Genomic DNA, 22582 nt, shown 5'->3' with positions numbered 1-22582 from the left:
ACAATTCTCAATACAAAATTGATTTTAGAAATACAGTATTTTGGGGGTAGGGAGAGGGGGCCATATATTCAAATAATAGTAGTGTCTCAGTTCTCTAAAGTCTAGGAGTCAGTCTCCACACTGATGCCTCCCCATCTGTTTATTGACAGCTCTCATTCTATATTTTATGGTATTCTATTCATTTGGCAATTTTCAGGTGTATACAAATTCTTTAACTCCCACTTGTTCGCCTCCTCTTCTTTCTTCTTTTTCTCCTGGAACCCGGATTTAGTGTTTTTAAGAGTGACCCAAGTTAAAACAACTCCCATGGAGAATGGGGTTGGAGAACAAAATATGGCATACGTGGCCTTTGAACCTGGTCAAGCACAGAGAAGGACATAGTAGGAACACTTGTACTCCTTGTTCCCACTTGGGTCCCAACACACTGAGGGAGTACGTTTATCCTGGAGATGTGAGTGTGGGGAATATATAGGAGTGGAGAAGGGCTGGTGGGTCATGGCGGATTCATGCTGCCTCTGAAGTGCTGGAGAAATGTGGAAGCACCTTTGTGAGAGGCAGTCCCACGCTGTCAGAACAAGGGCTGGGACTTGCAGCAGCCCAGTGAGGCCTGGGCAACATTTAGAGAATGAGGATCAACAAAATTCTTCTACCCTCCAATTCAGCCAGAGCCCAGGGGTGGGGATGGTTGTGGTGTGAAGGCAGAGGGGTGTTGAGATAATGTTTGTGACAAGGTCTCATTCTTTGCCTTTAAGCACATTTTCCGTGGAATGGCAGCCACGATTTTAGGCCAGGGCAACTGGCACTGCTGATCCCTCTTTCTAGTAGGAGCCACGGGATTCCTGTTACCCACATCAAAAGCATCATCTAAAGGAAATCTCTTTTCCCTAACAAAAGTGATTCTGATTCCCTCTCACCAAGTTCTTCTCTGTCTTTAAAGCTGCACAAGGACACTTATACAGATAGAGAGAGAGGATACACAGAGGTTCAGACTGTGTATCCTCACCTCTCATGGCAAGACAGGCCAGCCCTTTAGGATGGAGACCTTTAGGCAAAGCTGTGTGACATCTAATGTCTCCTAAGGCCTCTCCTGCAACCTTAGGGTAGAAAGTTCTTTTGGCATTCATCCCCCTGCCCTCCGCTGCACATGAATATAACTGAACTATTCTATCAATACAATTTCTTCTCTTTCTGTTCTTGCACAAAACCCATTTCTCTCATGAAAACTTTCATTGATAGCCCATTACTGGAAGCTTTCTGAAATGGAAGTGGGAGGAGACAAGTGCAAAGCACAAAGAAATGGGAAAATGTTAAACAAATCACTTTTCACCTGTGAGATTTTCGTCTCTTTCTTGGCAGTATTATTTGCCTAGTCTATTGACATTTCAGACTAGAGGAAGATTACGTATAATTGTACTAGCAGTTTCTTTCTCTCTCTGAGGGCTCAAGTGACAGAGGTTGTTAGCTCCAGAAACAGGATGTTTGCAATATTGATTAGGCCACACTGTTTTGACTGAAGTGGGAGAGAATATTCTCCGCTGCTTTGCATGTGTCAAGTCAGCCTGCTTCTTGTCCGTCAGCTCTGAGGAGATTTTGTTGCCCCAGCATGGGTTAGACGTCATGTCTCAGGTGGTTCTTTCTGACTGTCAGTCACTTTCCCTGCTGCTGCTGCTGATTAAAAACCTTATCTCCACAAGAAACTGTCTGCTGCCTGTTTTTGTGTCTGTGACCAGGGGATAGTTGTTTTGGTGCTTTGGGCTATCTTTATCGTAGATTCCTATTGCAGGATGTCTCGGCTGTTTGTGCAGAGTAGAGGCTCACAGAGTTGAACAAATGACTTTATCATTTTTAATTTAGTTGTGCTACAGGGGCAGTTGAAGATGAAAACAAACCATATTGCTGCTTAACTACATTTCTGGCTTATTAAATGACGCTATAGAGTCATGGTTCTCCGGCTTTGGCAGATAAAATGCAAATATCTGGGCTCAATTGAGGGAGATTTTAATCCGGAAAGGACTCAACAATCTGTATTTTAAACACCCTGGTAATTCTGATTTTAGATGAAACATGGGATATATTTCAAGAATCACTGTTATTCAGCATTAAACAGTAAAGTAGAGATTAGGAAATCAGGGTATCAGTAGTCTCATGACAAGTCAAAGAGAATGTTGAGGGAAAATCCCAATGCTTCTAATTTGTGGTAACCAGACTGTTAGCAATTTAAGGATACAATTCATGTCTATTTTCTCTTTGATGATGCATTTTGGTTGATACATTTGGTAGATAGGCACTAGATAATTAAATCTAATAATGATCTTAACAAATTTAAAACATTTAATAGCAATTATTGAACATTTTTATTAATATGTATCACAATAGAGAACCCAAAAGTAGACCTCAAAATATTTGGCAATTTAGTAGCATTTCAAATTAGTGTCATAAAAATGGTTGATTTTTTCATGCACATTATTGTAACAACTGGCTTGCCATTTAGGTTTGAAGAGAAGCTGGATTTCTACTTCACTCCTCATCTCAAAATAAATTGCAGATGAATTAAAGGTCTAAACCTAAAATAAACAAAACTGTATACATTCTAGATAAGATATGGGCAAAATCCTGCAAATCTAAAAGTAAAAGCTTGATAAATTTGACTCCATAAAAATTATTATAAAAATACAATAAAAGAGTCAAAAGTCGAACTTAAAATTAAAGACAAAATTAAAAACCTGAGAAAGATTTTTGAACAGGCAGTCCAGAGGATAACATCCATAAATAACCTACGATTTATGAAATGATGTTCAACACTGCTCAAAATTATATAAATGCAAATACAAATAAGATACTATTTTTCATCTATTTATTTCACAAAATTAGCATAGTTCACGGCATCAGCTTTTAGGAGGGGTGAAGAGTACCTGAGTAATCTCTAGTCAAGTGTACAATACTCATATTCTTTGATCTAGCAATTCCACTTCTAAAAACTTATTCTAGAACTGTAATTGTACATGTAACCAGAACAAGGTGATAATTATAGTATTGTTTGTAATAGTAAAAAACTGGTAATGATGAAAGTGATTATTAATAGAGGGCTGGTTAAATAATTAATGGTCCAAAATACTTTGTAATATTAAAAAGTATGGATTAAAGCTGCACATGTAGTTCTAAAAGAAACCACCTAGATATATTGTTAGATTTCAAAAGAAGAAAGACTAAGTAGTACTCCATGGTATATATATATCACATTTTATTAATCCACTGATCAGTTGATGGGCACTTGGGTTGATTCCACATCTTTGCGATTGTGAATTGTGCTGCAATAAACATTCTAGTGCAAGTGTCTTTTTGATAAAGTGGCTTTTTTTCCTTGGGCAAATACCCAGTAGTGGGATTGCTGGATCAAATAGTAGGTCTACTTTTAGTTCTTTGAAGAATCTCCATACTATTTTCCATAGAGGTTGCATTAGTTTGTGGTCTCACCAACAGTGTATGAGTGTTCCTTTCTTTCTGTATCCATGCTAGCATCTATTGTTTTGGGACATTTTGATGAAAGCCCATTCTCGCTGGGGTTAGGTAATATCTCATTGCAGTTTTGATTTTCATTTGTCTGATGATTTGTGACATTGAGTATTTTTTCATATGTTTATTGGCTATTAGTCTATCTTCTTTTGAGAAGCTTCTGTTCATATCTTTTGCCCACTTTTTAATGGAGCTGTTTGTTTTTTTCTTGCTGATTTGCTTGAAGGCTGGTTATCAGCCCTTTCACTGATGTATAACATGCAAATATTGTTTCCCATTCTGTAGGCTGTCTATTTGCTCTGTTGATTGTTTCCTTGGCTATGCAGAAGCTTTGAACTTAATCAAGTCCCATTTATTTATTTTTGTTGTTGCTGTGATTGTCCTTGGTGTCCTCAAAATTTCTTTGCCTAGGTTGATATCTAGAAGAGTTTTTCTAACATTTTCTTCTAGAATTCTTAAGGTTTCATGTCTTAGATTTAAGTCCATTATCCATCTTGAATTAATTTTTGTGAGTGGGGAGAGATATGGATCCTGTGTCAGTCTTCTGCATGTGGCCATCCGATTTTCCCAGCACCATTTATTGAATAGGGATTCTTTTCCCCCAATGCATATTGCTGTCTACTTTGTCAATAATCAAATGGCAATATGTGAATGGTTTTATGTCTGGGTTCTCCATTCAGTTCCATTGGTCTATGTCTCTATTTTTATGCCAGCACCATGCTGTTTTTGGTTACTATAGTCTTGTAGTATAGCTTAAAGTCTGGTAAAGTGATGCCTTCAGATTTGTTCCTTTTGCTTAAGGTTGCTTTGGCTATTTGTGCTCTTTTCTGGTTCCAAACAAAGTACAGAATTAATTTTTCTAGATCTGTAAAAAATGACATTGGTGTTTTGATGGAGATTGCATTGAATCTGTAGATCACTTTGGGTAGTATGGACATTTTAACAATGTTGATTCTGCTGATCCATGAACATGATATGTTTTTCCATTTGTTTACATAATGTACAATTTCCTTTCTCAGTGATTTGTAGTTCTCTTTGTAAAGATCTTTTACCTCCTTGGTTAAATATATTCCTAGGTATTTTATTTTCTTTGTAGCTATTGTGAAAGGTATTGAGTCTTTGATTTGATTCTCAGCTTGACTGTTGTTGGTGTAGAGGAATGCTATTGGTTTAGGTACATTGATTTTGTAACCTGAGACTTTGCTAAATTTATTTATCAATTATAGGACTCTCTTGGCAGATCTTTGGGGTTTTCTAGAGATAAGATCATATTATCAGCAAAGAGCAACACTTTGACCTCCTCTTTCCCCATCTGGGTACACTTAATTGCCTAATTCCTCTGGCTAGGAATTCTAGCACTATGGTGAATAAAAGTGGTGACAGTGGGCATCCTTGTCTTGTTCCAGTTCTGAGTGGGAATGTTTTCAACATTTCTCCGTTCAGTATGATGTTGGTTGTGAGTTTGTTGTATATGGCTTTTATAATTTTCAGTTATGTTCTGTCTATGCCCATTTTGTTAAGAGTTTTTATCATAAAAGTGTGCTAAATTTTGTTGAATGCTTTCTCTGCATCTATTGACATGATCATATGAGCTTTGTTTTTGCTTCTGTCTATGTGTTGACTCACATTTATGGATTTATGTATGTTGAACCATCCTTACATCCCGTGACTTTGCATCCCACTTGGTCATGGTGGATTATTTTTTTGGTGTGCTACTGAATTGAGTTTTCTAGAATTTCACTGAGAATTTTTGCATCTATATTCATAAGGGATATTGGTATATAGTTTTCTTTTTTTGTTGTATCCTTTCCTGGCTTTGGTATCAAGGTGATACTGGCTTTGTAGAATGAGTTGGGGAGGATTCCTTCCTTCTCTACATTACAAAATAATTTCAGCAGTATAGATACCAATTCTTTTTTGTAGGTCTGATAAAATTTGGCTGTGAAACCATCTGATCAGATATTTCTTTTGTTGAAAGATTTTTTTATTGCTGCTTCAATTTTGCTGCTCATGACTGGTTTGTTCAGGAGTTCTATTTCTTCCTCATTGAGCCTTGGGAGGTTGTGTGCTTCCAGGAATTTGTCCATTTCCTCAACATTTTCAAGTTTATGTACACAGAGATTTCTATGGTATTCACAGATAATATTTTGTGTATTTCTGTGGTATCACTTGTAATATCTCCTTTTTCATTTCTGATTGAGCTTATTTGGGTCCTTTCTTTTCTAATTCTGGTTAATCTAATGAGAGGTCTATCAATTTTGTTTATCTTTTCAGAGGACCAACTTTTTGTTTCATTAATCTTCTGTATTATTTTTTTATTTTTGATTTCATTTAGTTCTTCTCTGACCTTAGTTATTTCATTTCTTCTCCTGGGTTTGGGTTTGATTTGCTCTTTCTTTTCTAGTTCCTTGAGAAGATTCATTAGATTGTTGATTTATGATTTTTATGTCTTTTTGATGTAGGCATATAAGGTTACTAATTTTCCCCTTAGGACTGCTTTTGCTGAATACCACAGATTTTGATACTTGTGTCCTATTTGTTATTTAGTTCAAGGCATCTTTTCATTTCACCTTTTGGAACAATCTGGTTGACACTGGAGACCATTCTCCTAAGGGAAGCACTGCAAGAGTGGAAAAACAAACACCACATGTACTCATCATTAAATTGGAACTAACTGATCAGCACTCATGTGCATAGATGGAAATAAAACTCAATGGAAATCATACAGGTGAGAGGAGGAGGAGATGGGTAAAATCATACCTAATGGATACATTGTACACTATGTGGGTGATGGGTACATTTATAACTTTGACTCAAGCCATACAAAAGCAATCCATGTAACCAAAACATTGGTACCCCTTTAATATTCTGAAATTAAAAATTTATAAAAAATAATAAAAAGAAGAAAGAAGGCAAGGTAGTAAACAATGTGTATCTTGTGTTTTCATTTGTATATGGCAAAACCCTAGAATATGTATGCATATACATAGCACATTTCTGGAAACAATAAGAAGTTGTTAAAAATAGATACCTCTGGGAATGTGATCAAAGATTTTGGGCTGGGGGAAGACTTAGTTTTCATTGTATATACTCCTCTACTGCTTGAAAATTTAAAACTGCGTAATGCGTTATTGAAACTACTGAAGAAAAAGCTACTTGAAAAAGCAGGGATTTTACATACCTAGCTGGTCTGATTACAGCATAATGTTTGTGATAATCATACTTTGCTATTAGGAAGATCAAATTATGTTTAATAAAACAAATCAAGTAAGCATATGAAACATTTACAAAAGTGGTTAATTTAAAAATTCAATGTGTAAATGACAAAACTTCATTAGGAAAAATTCGCACCGTTAGCACAGCTTGTGCATATTAACTGTGTCATACTGCTTTGCAAAGAAGTTCTTGACCTGCCCTCTGTAGTACATGTGCTTTCAGGACTTTGCCTAGTAAAGGTGGTGAGTTGTTCTGAGTCATGCCTGTGTGTTAAGCCCATCTAACAGCCACACAAATTTTAGCTGCTGGGAGGTAGCTGGAAATAAGTGAGGACTGATGATTTCATCCTTCACCCACCAACCCTGCTGGTATCCAGAGTGGGGAAAATAGAGCTATCAGGCACCGGGCAGAATGTCAATAATACACGAAAGCAGCTACATAAAGTAGTGAAACTTAAAAACATGCTTTTACTAACAGTACTTTTCCCAATTATAAAAGTAATATATATTTATTATATAAAGTACAGAGAAGCATAATTTATACTATATTAACAGAAAAAAATTCTCTAAACTATGAGCACAGATATAGGGTTTCTGTCAATTTTTGTATTCTGTTCCTCATTTTAAGGAGAACTTGGACAGAGATGGGGGCTTATGTATAATTTTCTTATATATACATAGAGTGTCTACAGAAATATCTATAAGAAACTGGAAACATTGCTTCTGAGTAGGAGAATTGGGGATCTGGGGGAGAGACGTTAGGTGTGGAAGGGATTGTTTTGACAATACAACACTTTTGTATTATTTATTTATTTTGTGTCATCATTTTAAATAATACAAAAACACTATGAAAACTTTAAAAACTTTCATATGAATCCCGTAATATCCATAATTATTTTTTTCCAAGACAGAGTCTTAATCTGTTGCCCAGACTAGAGTGCAGTAGTGTCATCAGAGCTCCCTGCAACCTCAAACTCCTGGGCTCAAGCGATCCTCCTGCCTCAGCCTCCCAAGTAGCTGGGACTGCAGGCTCATGCCACTACCCCTGGCTAATTTTTTCTATTTTTAGTAGAGACAAGGTCTTGCTCTTGCTCAGGGCTCAGGCTGGTCTCAAACTCCTGACCTCAAATGATCCTCCTCCATCAGCCTCCCAGAGTGCTAGGATTATAGGTGTGAGCCACGGCACCCCACCCATAATTCTTGTATAGAAATGTGAAATAAAAATAAAACACGTTACTAAATCATAAACCAATGAAAATAATTTAATAAGAGCACACAAGAAACATCACTTCTACTTAGTCATTCAGATTAAAAAGAAAGAAAAGGATTGAAAGTAGACATAAATGAAGGGGGAAAGAATAGAATAAAGGAGAGTAAAATGCCTGAATGGAAGAGAAGGAGGGAAAAGGAGATTTTTCCAAAGGATTTGAAAAATTTCCTTTGCTTGAAACTACAAAGGCTCCAGATTTCCAAAACAAATCTCCTACATTGAAAATATACTCTGTCTGGGTGCAGTGGCTCACGCCTATGATCTTAGCACTCTGGGAGGCCGAGGTGGGAGGTTCATTTGGGGCCAGGAGTTTGCAACCAGCCTGAGCAAGAGTGAAACCCCATCTCTACAAAAAAATAGAAAAATTAGCCGGGCATAGTGACACAAGCCTGTAGTCTCAGCTTACTCAGGAGGCTGAGGCAGAAGGATCACTTGAGCCCAGGAGTTGGAGGTTACAGTGAACTATGGTGATGCCACTGCATCTAGCCTGGGTGATAGAGCTAGACCTGGTCTTAAAAAAAAAGAAAGAAAGCATACTGCCAATCCTTTCAGATTTAAATGATGGAAATTCATGAATAATGGTGGCAACAATCAATCATCAATAGGAAAAGGTGGGTGAGTAGGGTGGATACTGGGAGAAAGGTGAATTGGGTAGGATGCATAATGAAAGGAGATTAATAGAAATCTTTATTACAGAAAATAAATCACAGAATAACTTTGCTTTCTTTGGTCAGTTTCTTTATGTTAAACAAGAGTTGCTTTTTTGTACTATATGAATTTTCTAAACTCTCCCCTGAGGAGGTCCTTTGTAGTTTGTATCTAAGCCAGTTCCTGTAGAGGTGGCAATGAGCAGAGTAAAGGGACATAGGAACTTTTGAAAGGTCATAATCTCTGTATGGAACAAAACAGCTTGTGGTCTGAGGCCTTGCACAGGTTTTAGGGTGACACTGGATCAGTAACCTCGGAGTCAACTGTTCCACAGCTGGCAAGCCATAGCACATGTAGGTTGCAGCAGAAACTGAGGTTTACAAAAGCAAAATGAGAAAGAACAGGCACAGATATTGAGAACCGTTCAGTATTTCTTAGAATTGTCTCCTACCTTTCCTATGCATCTTTATTAAATTCACATGCACATTAATTTTAGAAAAGTCTAAATAGACATGTGTTTTATTTTTCTGTTTCCTGCTGGAATAATATTGTAAGCCTGGAAATACTTTATTATCTGAAATTCATAGCTCTTGTTTTAAGTAAACATCAGGTACTTAGCTAATTAAATGTGTCTTGTTTATAGGAAAGTGTCAACTTTCAGGATGTTATGTGTAAGTCTTAATAGAATTACGTAGAAAATGACAGTGCACTCTCTTTTCATAGGCTGACCTTGTGGTCAGCACCGCCTGAAAATGGCTCAAAACAAAAATGATCTAAGGGTTGAAACAAGATAAGATCAAACTGATGTCACAGTAATGACACCATATGCCTTTCAATTATTGGATGGAATCTACTGGTGATCCCTGGGCTTAGATGCAGGTGGGAACACGTAGTTTTTGTTACTCTGCTGGTATAAAAGACAGGTGAGGACTTTCCTAACTGTAGTTACTGAGAAATCACAAGACAAAAACTAAAATCTCTCTTCAGATCTACAATCAACTGCCCTGAACACATTTGGCAAAAAGTCCAGAGGAAGGTAATACGAATAAAATAATTTTTGGGATTTTCATTGCAGGGTCAAATATTTGAGAATATAGGGAAGCTTCCAGAGTCTATGTATAAACCTTAGTAAGAAGACAGTTAGACAGGCATTTACTCATTCCTTTTCAGCACTCATGATTGAATTGGGAGGAAGTCTGCAAAACTGTGGTCTGTGATCATAGGCTAAGATGTTATCTAACAGAAGCCAGAAACTGAATGTCTCCTGCTGAGATGCTTGAGTGCCTGTCAGTGTTTAAAAATTTTCCTCAAGAATTGTTGAACGTCATTTGAAAGGCATTCTTTTGAGTAGCTTCCAGGAGCCAGACAGGGTAAATAGATATTATATGAGTTGCTGATATTGTTTTATTGTCAGTTTTAAATGATGTATAGATATATCTACAAGCTGGCCAGGGATAAAGTGCCTCACTTGTTTAGCTGAGTGACCATAGCTTCTGATTATCTTTTGAATAGATGTTCTCATGCAGACTGAATAGTAACACAGAATTTCTTGAATGTCATTGTTTCCATTTTCTTCTTTAAGAACATGCTATAAAAATAAGAGTTAGTAGTATTTCTCCAGCTATTTGTTCATGACTTTACAATGATAAATCACTTGCCTAAGTCCAGTGGGTTTCTGGAAACTTATTCCAGCTACCCTTAGTTATATTTGCATTAGACTAGTTGAAGTGGTGGCTGGTTGGGAAATTGAGACCAGAAAATGAAAGTGCCCTTTTGTTGCTCCTTATTAGTGTTGAGGAATAGGATTTGGGCACATATGAAGAATTATGGGCTGATATTAACAATATGTGTGTCCCATAGCAATGCAGAAGCTCCATCTAAACCCCTTAGGAATTTTTTGTTTCCTAAGTTCTATAATATTTTTTCCACTCAAAGGTAAGATATTTTACATTAGAAGCAGAATCTTTTTAAGTTTCTGAAGATATCTTTTAAATAATTACTTGATAACACCAATTTAATTATTCAAAATATTGATAACCACATTGCATGTAATACTATGCTACAATCTTGAATTATTTAAAAAAGGCAAGATTAGTCACCGCTTATGAAAGGTTTATGTCTTTTTATTTAAATTTCAACTTTGACTTTCTTAAGTTTATTATTTTTTTTGCAGTAATAGAGTTGTTGAAATTTTAAGTGAGTCATATTTCTTACCGTTTCCTGCTGAAACAGGTAGCATGTAAAAAATGTTAGAAAAGCAACTGATTATGTTCCAGAACAGATTCTCAGTTTCAGTGTACATTTCTTTTTGATGTTGGACTCAAATTTACATGAAAACTCAAACTAAGAGCTGGGAAACAGAAACGCCAAAGTTAGAAGGTAGTGTACATCTTGTTCAAAAGCAGAGCAAGGTAATTTGCTTGCACAAAGAGAAAATTTATAGGAATAAATCAATATTTCCATTGAGAACAGCAATGACCCATAGCACCAAACTTCCTTTTCCCCAGATTGTGAATCTTAGAGTAGCTTGCTATCAACCTGTGATCCTTGCAAATTCTAGTTTTGGTGTGTAACATTACAGCAGTCCCATGTAATTGCACAAGGTAATCTAGTAATTCTTTGGTTCATCAGACTCAGAGATAATATAGAAATGCTCCAACATCTTTAATACTCTGAGGTTTAAGGTAGGGTACTTAGGCTGGACTAGGGGTAGAATCCAGGGCAACATTAGGAATTATTTAATAAATTAGAAAAGACAACTGTAACAGCATGATCCACGTGTGAATGAAAGTCATAAAGGAGGATATGAATTAACTGTATACTTCTAGGCTATGGGGGTAGTACAAGCAGAAGAGCACTATCTGAGGATTCGATCACTACTAAGTGACTTAGGTAAATCTTTTTAATTCTCTCATACATAGTTTCCTAATCTGTGAAATAGGTATAAAGAGAATCAAACAAGTGAATGTATGTGAAAGCCAATGCTTCTCGCCTTTTTCCTGCTCCCTGCCAATCAGATAGCAGTCCTCATACCGTGATCTGTTGTACAATGCCTGAGCTATCCCTCTTTATCCAAATGGAATGGCTTTCTTAAAGCACTTTTGAAAAAGGCAAAGTCAAATAAATATGTAAAACTAAAAATACATCGGCCAGTTATATTATGCTGGCATGTAATAATGTTGCTCTAAGAAACATTCAGCATCTTATTTAGAGATATGCCATCTTAAAAAAATAATTTAAGAAGCTCATTGTAAAATATAAAGATTTGAAGGCAGTAGAGTGAAGTGTGCTTCAGAGCTTGGAGTTTGGAATTGTAAAGAGACATTTTAAAATCTTGGTTCTGCCAATAAGTAACTAATTACATGACCTTCATCTCCAGAATTTCTTTGTCTATAAAAATGAGAAGGATACCACACAGGGTTGTCACAACTATTGAATGCATTTGTGTGTTCAAGGTGCCCAACCCAAAAGAATGTCTGGTACACACAAGGGCTCAATTAATGATAGGTGTTATTGTTTAAAAACATAAGGTATTATTGTTAACAAATCCGGTATTACAGATACTGTGTAGAATGATAACTTCAATTTTTTTCATGCTTTATTACATTTCCCCTAATATATTAACTGAATATGTGTTATATAAACAATTCCTCCCCCTCCCACCCGTCACATGCACAGAGGAAAAGTATAGGGAGAAAGTAGAGAGGCAAGATGTGGCCCCATATCTCAGACTTTGGAGAAATTTTTGTTATAAGAGAAAGCAGTTCCAGTTATTTGTTGCTGTGCACTGAACTTTGAAAACTTAGTGGGTAAAACAACAAATTATTATTATCTCTCAAAGTTCTTTTGGTGGAAGGGGCTCAGTGGGCAGTTTTAGACTTGGGTTTATCACACGGTGCAGTCGGGTAGTGGCTGGGGCTTCTGTCATCTGAAGGCTCAACTGGCCTGGTCTTCTAGGAAGCCTGCTTCTCTCACATGCCTGGTGCCTCATCACTTCTTGGCCTTTTTCTCCCTCTCCATGTAACAGATTACCTTCCAGGGTCTCTCCGTATGGCTTGGCCTTCTTATCCTATGGTGGTCTCAACGTTGCAGCATTTCTTACGTGGTACTTGGTTTCTAAGAGACAGGAAGGAGCTGTCAGGTCAGTTAAGGGATATACCTACAACTTGCCTAGTGTCACTCCTGTTATATTCCTGGTCTAAGCAGTCATAGGGCCCACTTAGACCAAATGAGGAACAAAGATAGATATACCACTGTTTGATGTGGGAGTGGCAAGGTCACACAACAAAGACATGTAGGCTGAGAGATATTTTTGTGCTCATCTTTGGAAAGTACAACCTGTCTAGCAGTAAAAGCTTAGGGGCAATGAACAACAAGGGGGTTTCTCTTTGCAGCTCCTCTGTTCTGTTTTTATCACAGAAAAAATCCTTTTAAAGCAAGGTGCCAGGATTGATAAATCAATAATCCAGTCTTGTCTATCCTATTATTGAAGGACTTCTGGCAAATGAAATATGTTTTTATGCTTTAGTGCCTTTAAATGGGAATGATATTTGGTGTGTCAAAAGAGTGTATGAAAATGGCTCAAATGAACATAATAAAATATAATGCATACATTTTAAAAAGTTACAAGAAACATTGCTATATTATAATAATAACACAGCATATAAAATTTTCTGGCCTTTGAATCTTTTACTTTTCTGAGTGATAAATTGACACTATCCCTTGTTTTATTCCTAATAGCATTTATTACTATGATGATGTTGATCTTAAAAATTGGGTATTTTTAAACAACAAACATTTAAGATTCTCATTTAAAACAATATTTTATGGTGCATAGCATTTATCCTATCAAAATTTCTCATTAACTTTTTTGCGATATAGATTTAGTATGCAGATAACTTAAAAAATGCTGATGTGCTAGAAAAACCAGAAGGGTAATGGAAAAAAGCAAGATTTTAATTATATAATTATGGTAGCATTGTAAAACATATTTAAATAACAATTGAAATAGGATATGTTCATCTTATTGTAAGCCCTTTAAATGTAGTCAATTAAGAAAAGAAACTCTCAAAATACGACTGTTATAAGAATGGACATAAAGGAATTGAAATCATTTTTATAATTCTATAAGCACTTCAACGTTCTTCTCAATCCTGCCTCCTCTTTTTCTTTGTTTTTAAAATAAATATTTCAAAGGTCATCCTTTGTTCTATTCTTCATGGAAACCCCTATTTTTATAGGGCTTTATTATCTGTGCTGTGTGTTTCTCTTATCTATGCCCCCTCACTTTATTTCTTTTCTCTCCATTTCATCTGGAAACAAGTGTGCTCCGTTTTAAACTTTTGTGAAGCACAAAATAGTTAAGTGACTGATAAACAGAAATTTGTCCTAAATACTGCCACCAAATGATGTGACATTTCTTGGCCTTATTTTCCCCTGGAGACTGGGACACTTTGGGGATCCTCTATTTGCCATTTCTACCTCTGGGGAAAATTATGTGGACTACTGAATACATGAAGATCCTGCATGAATATCAAAGCAAACTATATTATTACTACTCTCATGTTTCTTTTTCCATCAAGTACACGTTCTTTATTCTCATTAGTTTTTCCTCTGTCCATTGTCTTGTCCCCAGCCTACCACATGTCTCAATGTCTACAAATACTTTTATGCAGCTGTTATTACTTCAACTCGTAGTTATAGCTCATTGTGCTATGAGCTCCTCAGATGGCGGGAAACTTATATTTGTAATCACCCATACTTGGCACAGTACCTGGTGTATAACAGGTACTTATTCAAAGTCTTTAAGTCTTCCAGACATCCAATTTGGACCTTAAAATTTGCATCTTATAATGTCAGAACTCCTGTAAAATTATCTAACCTCATCTTTTTTATAATATAGATATTAATTATTTGTGTCAAAGAATAAATGAGGCAGATTGTGGGGATATTAACTAGTCTCTCCTCTTCTCTCCAATCTTTCAGCCATTTCTTGTCACCACCTTTGCAGAAAACCCATTAGTGAATGTGTTCATAGGTCTCAAGTTCACTCTAGTGCCTGGTAGCAATATTTGAGCATCTATTGAGAAGAACTGGGAACCTGGAGGATTATTGAGGTTGGGTGTGTGAAGCACACTTGGGGTTCAGAATGTTACAAGAATGAGATAAAACCCACTTCCTGAAACTAGGGCACATGAGCACAGAAAACTAGTAGCCAGGCTCACTCCAAGCTGATTTTCCTGACCATAAACCCTAGGCTCTTTGCATCCGTCCACCTGGAGACAGAGGTGGTCACTGGGCAGAAGGTGGAGGTGAACTCGCAGAGAAGCTCATGTGACTGCTCTGTGGAAGTTGGAGAGTTGGAATCTAAACATTATACTTTCCTTTGAGACTTTCCACCTTCAAATCTTTCATCAAAGCTAAACTATTGCTGTTGTCTCAGGAGCTGGCAAGATGCTACACTTACAGGCCTATCCTCTGTTTGATAAATAATTGTTGAATACCTATCTCATGCTAGCCAATGTGCTGAAAATTCAAGGCTCCCTTTTATTGATATCATTCACTGTAGGCAGCCTGCTTTTCCTCTTGGTAGTTAGCTGGATTAGATGAAGCTAAGGCAGTGAACCCTTAGGTTAAACATCTAGAAGTCAGTTATGCCTCTAATCCTAGCCAGTCATCTCAAAAATGTGCTATGAATCATTTGGGTTTCCTGGAGTGGAGAGGGTAGATGAGTCACCCAGCTATCATCACCATTAGACAAACCACAAACCTCACCACTCTTTGGCTTTGGGGAGCAATGGCAACATCTTTGCAAGTGAAGAGCAGGATGTCACATTGTTTCAATCACTTGTAACCTTCTTTGAACAATCTTTAATGTATTCATGGGGATGGGTGTGTATGTGTGATACTTGGTGTGTTGAAATACACATTGGTGTGTGTATGTATATATGGACGTATGGCACACTTGTAGAGTGTTTACCTATTTCATACATCATTTAATACATTAATTGTATATAACACAATAAATAATATTGTGCAAACATATGTTAAATAAAAATGGTAAGTTATGGTAATATTATTCTTTTACACGTTCAAGAATGCTATCTTTTCTCACAGAGTCACATTATTTTGAGAATCTAAATTTGCACACATGTGTAGTTTAATATGAACTAAGAGACACCCAATTTAAACACTGGAGCTATTATATATGCTTTTTATTGATGGTTTCTTTTGAATTCTTATGACTTTTATATCTTAGCATAAAATGGCTCTTGCCTATGACATATGTAACACTTACAGATTCTCATATTAGCCAGCCCCAAATTACATAGCTAAGTGAGAACGTACTGTCTCTAATGATTTTATCCAAAAATATTTTATTTTACTGAACATTTATGCTAAGTTGTCATTCAAGGGTTGTCTTGTTCTTCATTGTGAATGACAACTCTGTGTTAGCAACTTTTGATTGATATTATTAGTGTTCTAAAATCCCAATTCAACACAATTGTATTGACCATGTGTTTTGTGAAAGGCCTTGTGCTAGGGTGGTGGTTGATCAGAGAGACATAGTTTCTGCCTTTAAGAAGCTTTCACATGGATGGAGAGATAACATCCACAAACACGGATGGAGAGATAATGTCGACAAACTGGGTCAGCTGTGGGACATCATCTGGGAATTATAAGCCAGTGATAAATGAATGCAGTGGGGAGAGTTATTTATTCTGGCTTGAGGGTTGAGTGAAACCCTCATAGCAAAGCTGGAAGTTGGGCAGCTCCTCACAGGACTCTGAGGTGGATGAACTGAGAAGAGAAAAAGGCCTTCCAGGACAAGTTGAGAAAACACAGATTTTCTCAGACTTATTAGTCTGGGGTTAGATGTACAGGACCTATGTTGTTTGGAAAATACTCACTTGGAACATCAAAAGAGTATGAGATTAGTAAATCTAACTTTAGAGTGAGCCTTTTTGCAAAATAGTTTAAATCTTAGCTGAATGTAAATTTTTTGCCCTGGTTCTTCATTCTTTTCTTCTAAATTCTAAAACACAAAAACCTGAAGGTGGGGCCGGGTGCAGTGGCTCACTCCTGTAATCCTAGCACTCTGGGAGGCTTAGGCAGGAGGATTGCTTGAGGTCAGGAGTTCAAGACCAGCCTGAGCAAGAGCAAGACCCCATCTCTACTAAAAATAGGAAGAAATTAGCTGAACAACTAAAAATATACAGAAAAAATTAGCCGGGCATGGTGGTGGATGCCTGTTGTCCCAGCTACTCAGGAGGCTGAGGCAGAATGATTGCTTAAGCCCAGGAGTTTGAGGTTGCTGTGATCTAGGCTGATGCCACGGCACTCTAGCCTAGGCAACAAAATGAGACTCTGCCTCAGAAAAAACAAACAACAACAACAACAACAACAAAAACCTGAAGGTGATTAGGATGATAAAAAGATTTATTAAAATACTTTCAAAAACACCTATAATTTGCAGGTTAATCCCTTCCTGCTTGGTTAATGTCATCTCTTTTTAAAAGAGACAAGGAAAGATAACAGTTTCTGTTATTTGAAGCTATAGCAATGGTGATTTTGGTTTCACTTTTTCAATCTTCTTTTTACTTTATTATAAAGCAAATTCTAAAATGTGCACTGACTTCCTACTTTCACATTCTGCAATCTTGTTATAAATGTTTCTCTCTGAATTAATTCTGGTATAATTGTTCACTGCATAATGGCTGAATTTTCATAATATATGAGCTGCAATATTAAAGCACAGAAATGATACTAGTTTAAAAAGGAAACCAGTTTTAATTCTAAAAATTTCCTTATGGCTTTATATATCACTTAGGGCAGTGTTTCTTAAAGTTTTTGGTCTCAGAACCCGTTTACACTCTTAAAAATTACTAAAAGCCTAAAGGGCTTTTATTTATAAGATTATGTCAATATTTAATGGTTTAGAAATTATATTAGAAAAAGTTTTAAGATATTTATTCATTTAAAAAAATCCATCATATGTTAATACAAATAGCATATATTTATTTTAAAAATGACAATTTCCAAAACAAAAAAAAAATTAGTGAGAAGAGTAGCATTGTTTTACCTTTTTGCAAATCTTTTTAATGTCTGGCCTAATAGAACACAGCTAGATTCTCATGTGCTTCTTTATTTGATCTACTGAGATATCACATGTCACGTAGCCTCTAGAAAATTTCTCTGAACACGTAAAAAGAAGAAGAGGGGAAAAATGGCAAAAAACATTTTCATATTATTATGTAAATCAATTTTACCTAACAGACCCACCGAACCTGTTTGGGGTCCCCCAGATCACATTTTGAGAATCACTGACTTAGAACAATGTTTATTTAGTGTTAATTATGTATGAGGATAAATACAACCCATAATTACTTATGTATAAATATATGATAAAGTAGGAATGATGACATACATATGGTTTAGCCTCTATACTTACACTGTCTGTATTTCTATACAGATTAAGTATTCCTTATCAGAAATGCTTGGGGACCAATCATGTTTCAGATTTTGAATTTTTTCAGATTTTGGAATATTCACACATACATAATGAGGTATCTTGGGGATAGGGCTCATGTCTAAGCATGAGATTCATTTATGTTTTATATATACCTTGTACACATAGCCTGAAGGTAATTTTGTACAATATTTTTAATAATTTTGTGCATGAAACAAAGTGCATGTTAAGTATTTATGTGTGGAATTTTCCACTTGTGGTATCATGTCCTCGATGCTCAAAAAATTTCAGATTTTGGAGCATTTTAGATTTCAAATCTTCAGATTAGGGATACTCAACCTATATCATAAGCTGAGTTCTGCTGTTGGACAAATTATTCTGAAAACGTGTGGGTTGCTATAAACATCTTGCAAAACCATGGTGTTATTATGTCAGTGTACATGAAGAATAACCGCAAGTTTTGACTCACATGTAATTTTAAACCCCATTATGAATTGTCGTTTAAAAACTTTACTTTGAATAATTATAGATTTACAGGAAGTTACAAAAAATGTACAGAGAAGTCCTGAATATCCATTATCCAGTTCCCCCCAAAGGTAATTATCTTGCCTAATTATAGTACAATGTAAAAACCAGAAAATTGATATTGCTATTAATACAACCCACAGAGCTTTTTCAGATTTCACACACACACATAACACTAGTGTGTGTGTGTAGTTCTATGCAATTTTATCTGGTGTAGATAACTGGAATATACCATAATCAAGATACAGAACTGTTCCATCATCACAAATCTCCCTTCTGATCCCCAGTATAGCCACACTCATTCTTATCAACTTCCTTTCCAATGCTAACTCCTTGAAACTGCTAATCTATTCTCTATCTATACAGTCTTGTTATTTTGACAGTGTTATATAATGGAATCATATGGTATGCAAACTTCACTCAGCATAATTCCCTTGGGATACATACAAGTTGCCATGTGTAGCAATAGTGTGTTCCTTTTTTGTTGCTGCATAGTATTCCATGGTATGGATGTACCGTTCTATGATCATTCACTTGCTGAAGGACACTTGGGTTGTTTCCATTTTTAGCTATTGTAAATAAACTTGCTGCGAACATTCATATATAAATTTGTTTAAACATCGTTTTCTTTTCTCTGAGATAAATGCCTTAGAGTGCAACTTAGAATGCTGGGTTATATGGTAAGTATATGTTTAGTTTTATCAGAAACTGCTAAACTATTTTCCAGAGTGGCTGTACCATTTTATATTCCCACCAACAATGTCTGAGTTATTCTGTTTTTCTTCATCCTATGCCAGCATTTTCTGTTATTTTTTATTTTAGTCATTCTTATAGGTGTGTAACATCTCATTGTGATTTTAATTAGCATTTCCTGAATGGGTGATGATGTTGAATACTTATCATGTGTTTATTTTGCCTCAAATGATTCTATATTTTATATATCATATATATAAATATTCATATATATATATATCCTTAGATATTATCTAGTTTAAGTTCCATGTTTTACAAATAAGGACATTGAGGTTTCCTAACAGGGGAAGATTCAATTCCATATCTCTTTCCTAAGGAATGCTTGTTTTTGCTATTTACATGATTTTAGAATATGTTGGGAGCTGCTAAAATACAGAGGTCAAGACACTGATGACTATTATAAGTAGTAATGTTAAAACTATTGGTTGTTGTTATGATTGGTAAGCCAATCTCAGATTAATTTTTTTTTTTTTTGCCATATCTGTTTTCCAGGAGAGCCATGGATTACTACAGAAAATATGCAGCTGTCATTCTAGCCACACTGTCTGTGTTTCTGCATATTCTCCATTCCTTTCCCGATGGAGAGTTTACAATGCAGGGTATGTGCCCAGGCTTGGGACTGAAGTATGAAGGACAACATACATTTCTAGATATACATCAATAACTCCATTAATTACATCTCCACTCTTTTCAAATGTGATAAATCTTTGCTGCTGAATTCCTATCTTGGCACTTGGAGATTGTGAACATAAAATTAAATTAGGTTCAGAAAATGTACAGCAAAAATGATACCTTACACATCCATTTATACTGCAGCCTATACATTTTCATTTGAAGTAGATTCGTTATTATTCTTTATCTGAGTTTTCCAAGAGGAAACTCTCCTTATTCAGTTAGCTCAGTTTTATTTTTACATTTCTCCCAGAAGATTTGAACATTGCCTTTGTAGATGAATTTTCACATCAGTTAACAAGTGAGAAAAACAAAACCATTTTATGCAGTAAATTTGTTTTGCTGTATTGTTTGAAAATCTCATAGAGTGGCTGATGTAATTCCATCTGCTTTGAAATTGTGAGCTACTATTGGTTATGGTTTTTCTCTAGATAAGTGGTAATATTTTAATCCCAGGTCCCAAGTGCAGATGCCTGATCTAATATCAGGCTCTTGTCACTCAACAAGCTTTCTTAATTCTGACATATTTTTTTTCCATCAATATTTGGAGTTTCTGTGGGGAAAAAACAGCAGACTCTAAAGAGAAAAATATTTTGCCTCTGGGCAAAATTTTCTTCTCAGATGAACATGATGTTTTCATCTGTCAAGTTTTGTGTTCCCTCTAGGCATACTATTAGCATTGGAATAGCAAATCTATACTTAAAGAAAGAGAAACTACAACAACTGAAATTTCCTATACATGTCTGTAAAAATTATTTTCCCATAAAAAACTGTAATCAGTACAAATAGATATTATTTATATATGAGGATTAACATATAGCCAGAAAGTATTTATTTATTTCCCTTTCATTTTCAATGGAAAAGGAATATTTACCATCCCATAATAGGGAAAAATTCATAGTTTCTTTTCAAACCCGTTTTGGATTATTTTACTCTTTGTCTTTTTTTTTTTTCCTGATAGGTTGCCCAGAATGCAAGCTCAAGGAAAATAAATACTTCTCCAAGCTGGGTGCCCCAATTTATCAGTGCATGGGCTGCTGCTTCTCCAGAGCATATCCCACCCCAGCAAGGTCCAAGAAGACAATGTTGGTTCCAAAAAACATCACCTCAGAGGCCACATGCTGTGTGGCCAAAGCATTTACCAAGGTAAGAACTTGAAGAGCCTGAAAGCTTTGTAAGCCTAGACGGGGAAAGGTTCACAGAGCACATCCATGGGATTTAATGCCAAAGGTGTCTAATGCCATCCTTTGTTGGGCATTTATACAGTCAGGGGTTGCATTTGTATCCTTTAATTAAAAGAGTCAGCTGTCTTGTGGGTACAGGCTGGATTTATTCAGAATGAAGAGAATGGGGTGGAGGTGACACGAGGCAGGTTGGGAGTAAGTATAACATACTTACACAGGCAAACCTAATCTTTTACAGTAAAAACATCCCCTAAATGGGAGACTGTGCAAATGTAGCATGCATATATTTAGTTCAGCTGACTACAGATAATTTTATTTAACATTTTTTTCAATTTTATCTATCTATCATCTAGTTTTTTTCTTCCCCTTTAGGCCACAGTAATGGGAAACGCCAAAGTGGAGAACCACACGGAGTGCCACTGCAGTACTTGTTATTATCACAAATCTTAAATATTTTGCAAAGTACCATGTTGATGACTGCTGATTTCCTGGAATAGAAAATTAAGTTGTTCGGTGTTTATGGCCTTGAGAGATAAAACCCTCCTTTTCTTTACCATACCATTTGACATGCTTCAAAGACATACTGCAGCTTTATTGCCTTTTTCCTTATCCTACAGTGCAATCAGCAGTCTATCGCTTTTCATTTGGAATGAAATACAGCATTTAGCTGGTTCCACTGCAAATAAAGCCTTTTAAATCATCATTCTATCATTGAATTATCTTTTCTTTCTTACAAGTAAAGCCAATTGCTTCTGATAGAATTAATGGAAGGGAGTGAGCCAATGGGTGAGTTTGGGCCACATGTACTTAGTGACCTGACATTGAAGAACCTTCTCACCCAGCCTTCTAGAAGCAAGCTGCGAGTCCTTTCAGTCAGTGGGCTAGTTATAAGACAATTTATTGGAATGAGAGAAGAAAATATGAGGACTTCTATTTTTATTCATTTTTATATCACTTCTTTAAATTTCCATTTTGATGGATTTTATGGAAGCACAGATACATTAATATGGTAATACATGTATATAGTTTATAAATAAATAATTATGTATCTATTAGGGGTGTTTGATCCGAAAATTTTTACTAGTAGAAGTGTGCAATCAGAAAAAGTAAAATGGAGAACACTGCTCTAGAATTTGGGAAAGACAAAAGCCTTCCCAGCCTGAAGTTTATCTACTTATGCCTAGCCAAAAAAATGCATCTTATTAGTCTCTGGCAGCCAGGCTGTAACTTAATGGTGACAGGACATCATTGCCCTCAACTAAGTTGGGCATTGGTCTGAAATTCCAGAAATATCAGATCTTATATTCTACACTCAGATCTGGATAAGAATGAA

At 36.0% G+C, this 22582-nt stretch overlaps 1 protein-coding gene across 1 annotated transcript; it reads left to right on the top strand.

Annotated features, from left to right (window-relative positions):
• The first annotated feature begins 9563 nt into the window (after positions 1–9563).
• CGA (glycoprotein hormones, alpha polypeptide) lies at positions 9564–21952 on the top strand. The gene is made up of 4 exons (XM_045543980.1): positions 9564–9682; positions 19886–19992; positions 21027–21211; positions 21622–21952. The coding sequence occupies exons 2-4, from the start codon at positions 19893–19895 to the stop codon at positions 21697–21699; spliced, it is 363 nt and encodes a 120-aa protein (XP_045399936.1). The 5' UTR covers positions 9564–9682; positions 19886–19892; the 3' UTR covers positions 21700–21952.
• The last annotated feature ends 630 nt before the right edge of the window (positions 21953–22582 follow it).

The sequence above is a fragment of the Lemur catta genome, chromosome 2 (assembly GCF_020740605.2).
Source record: "Lemur catta isolate mLemCat1 chromosome 2, mLemCat1.pri, whole genome shotgun sequence".
In the NCBI taxonomy this organism is placed as follows: domain Eukaryota; kingdom Metazoa; phylum Chordata; class Mammalia; order Primates; family Lemuridae; genus Lemur; species Lemur catta.
The sequence above is the reverse complement of the archived record's forward strand: the minus strand, read 5'-3'. Positions and strand labels throughout refer to the sequence as shown.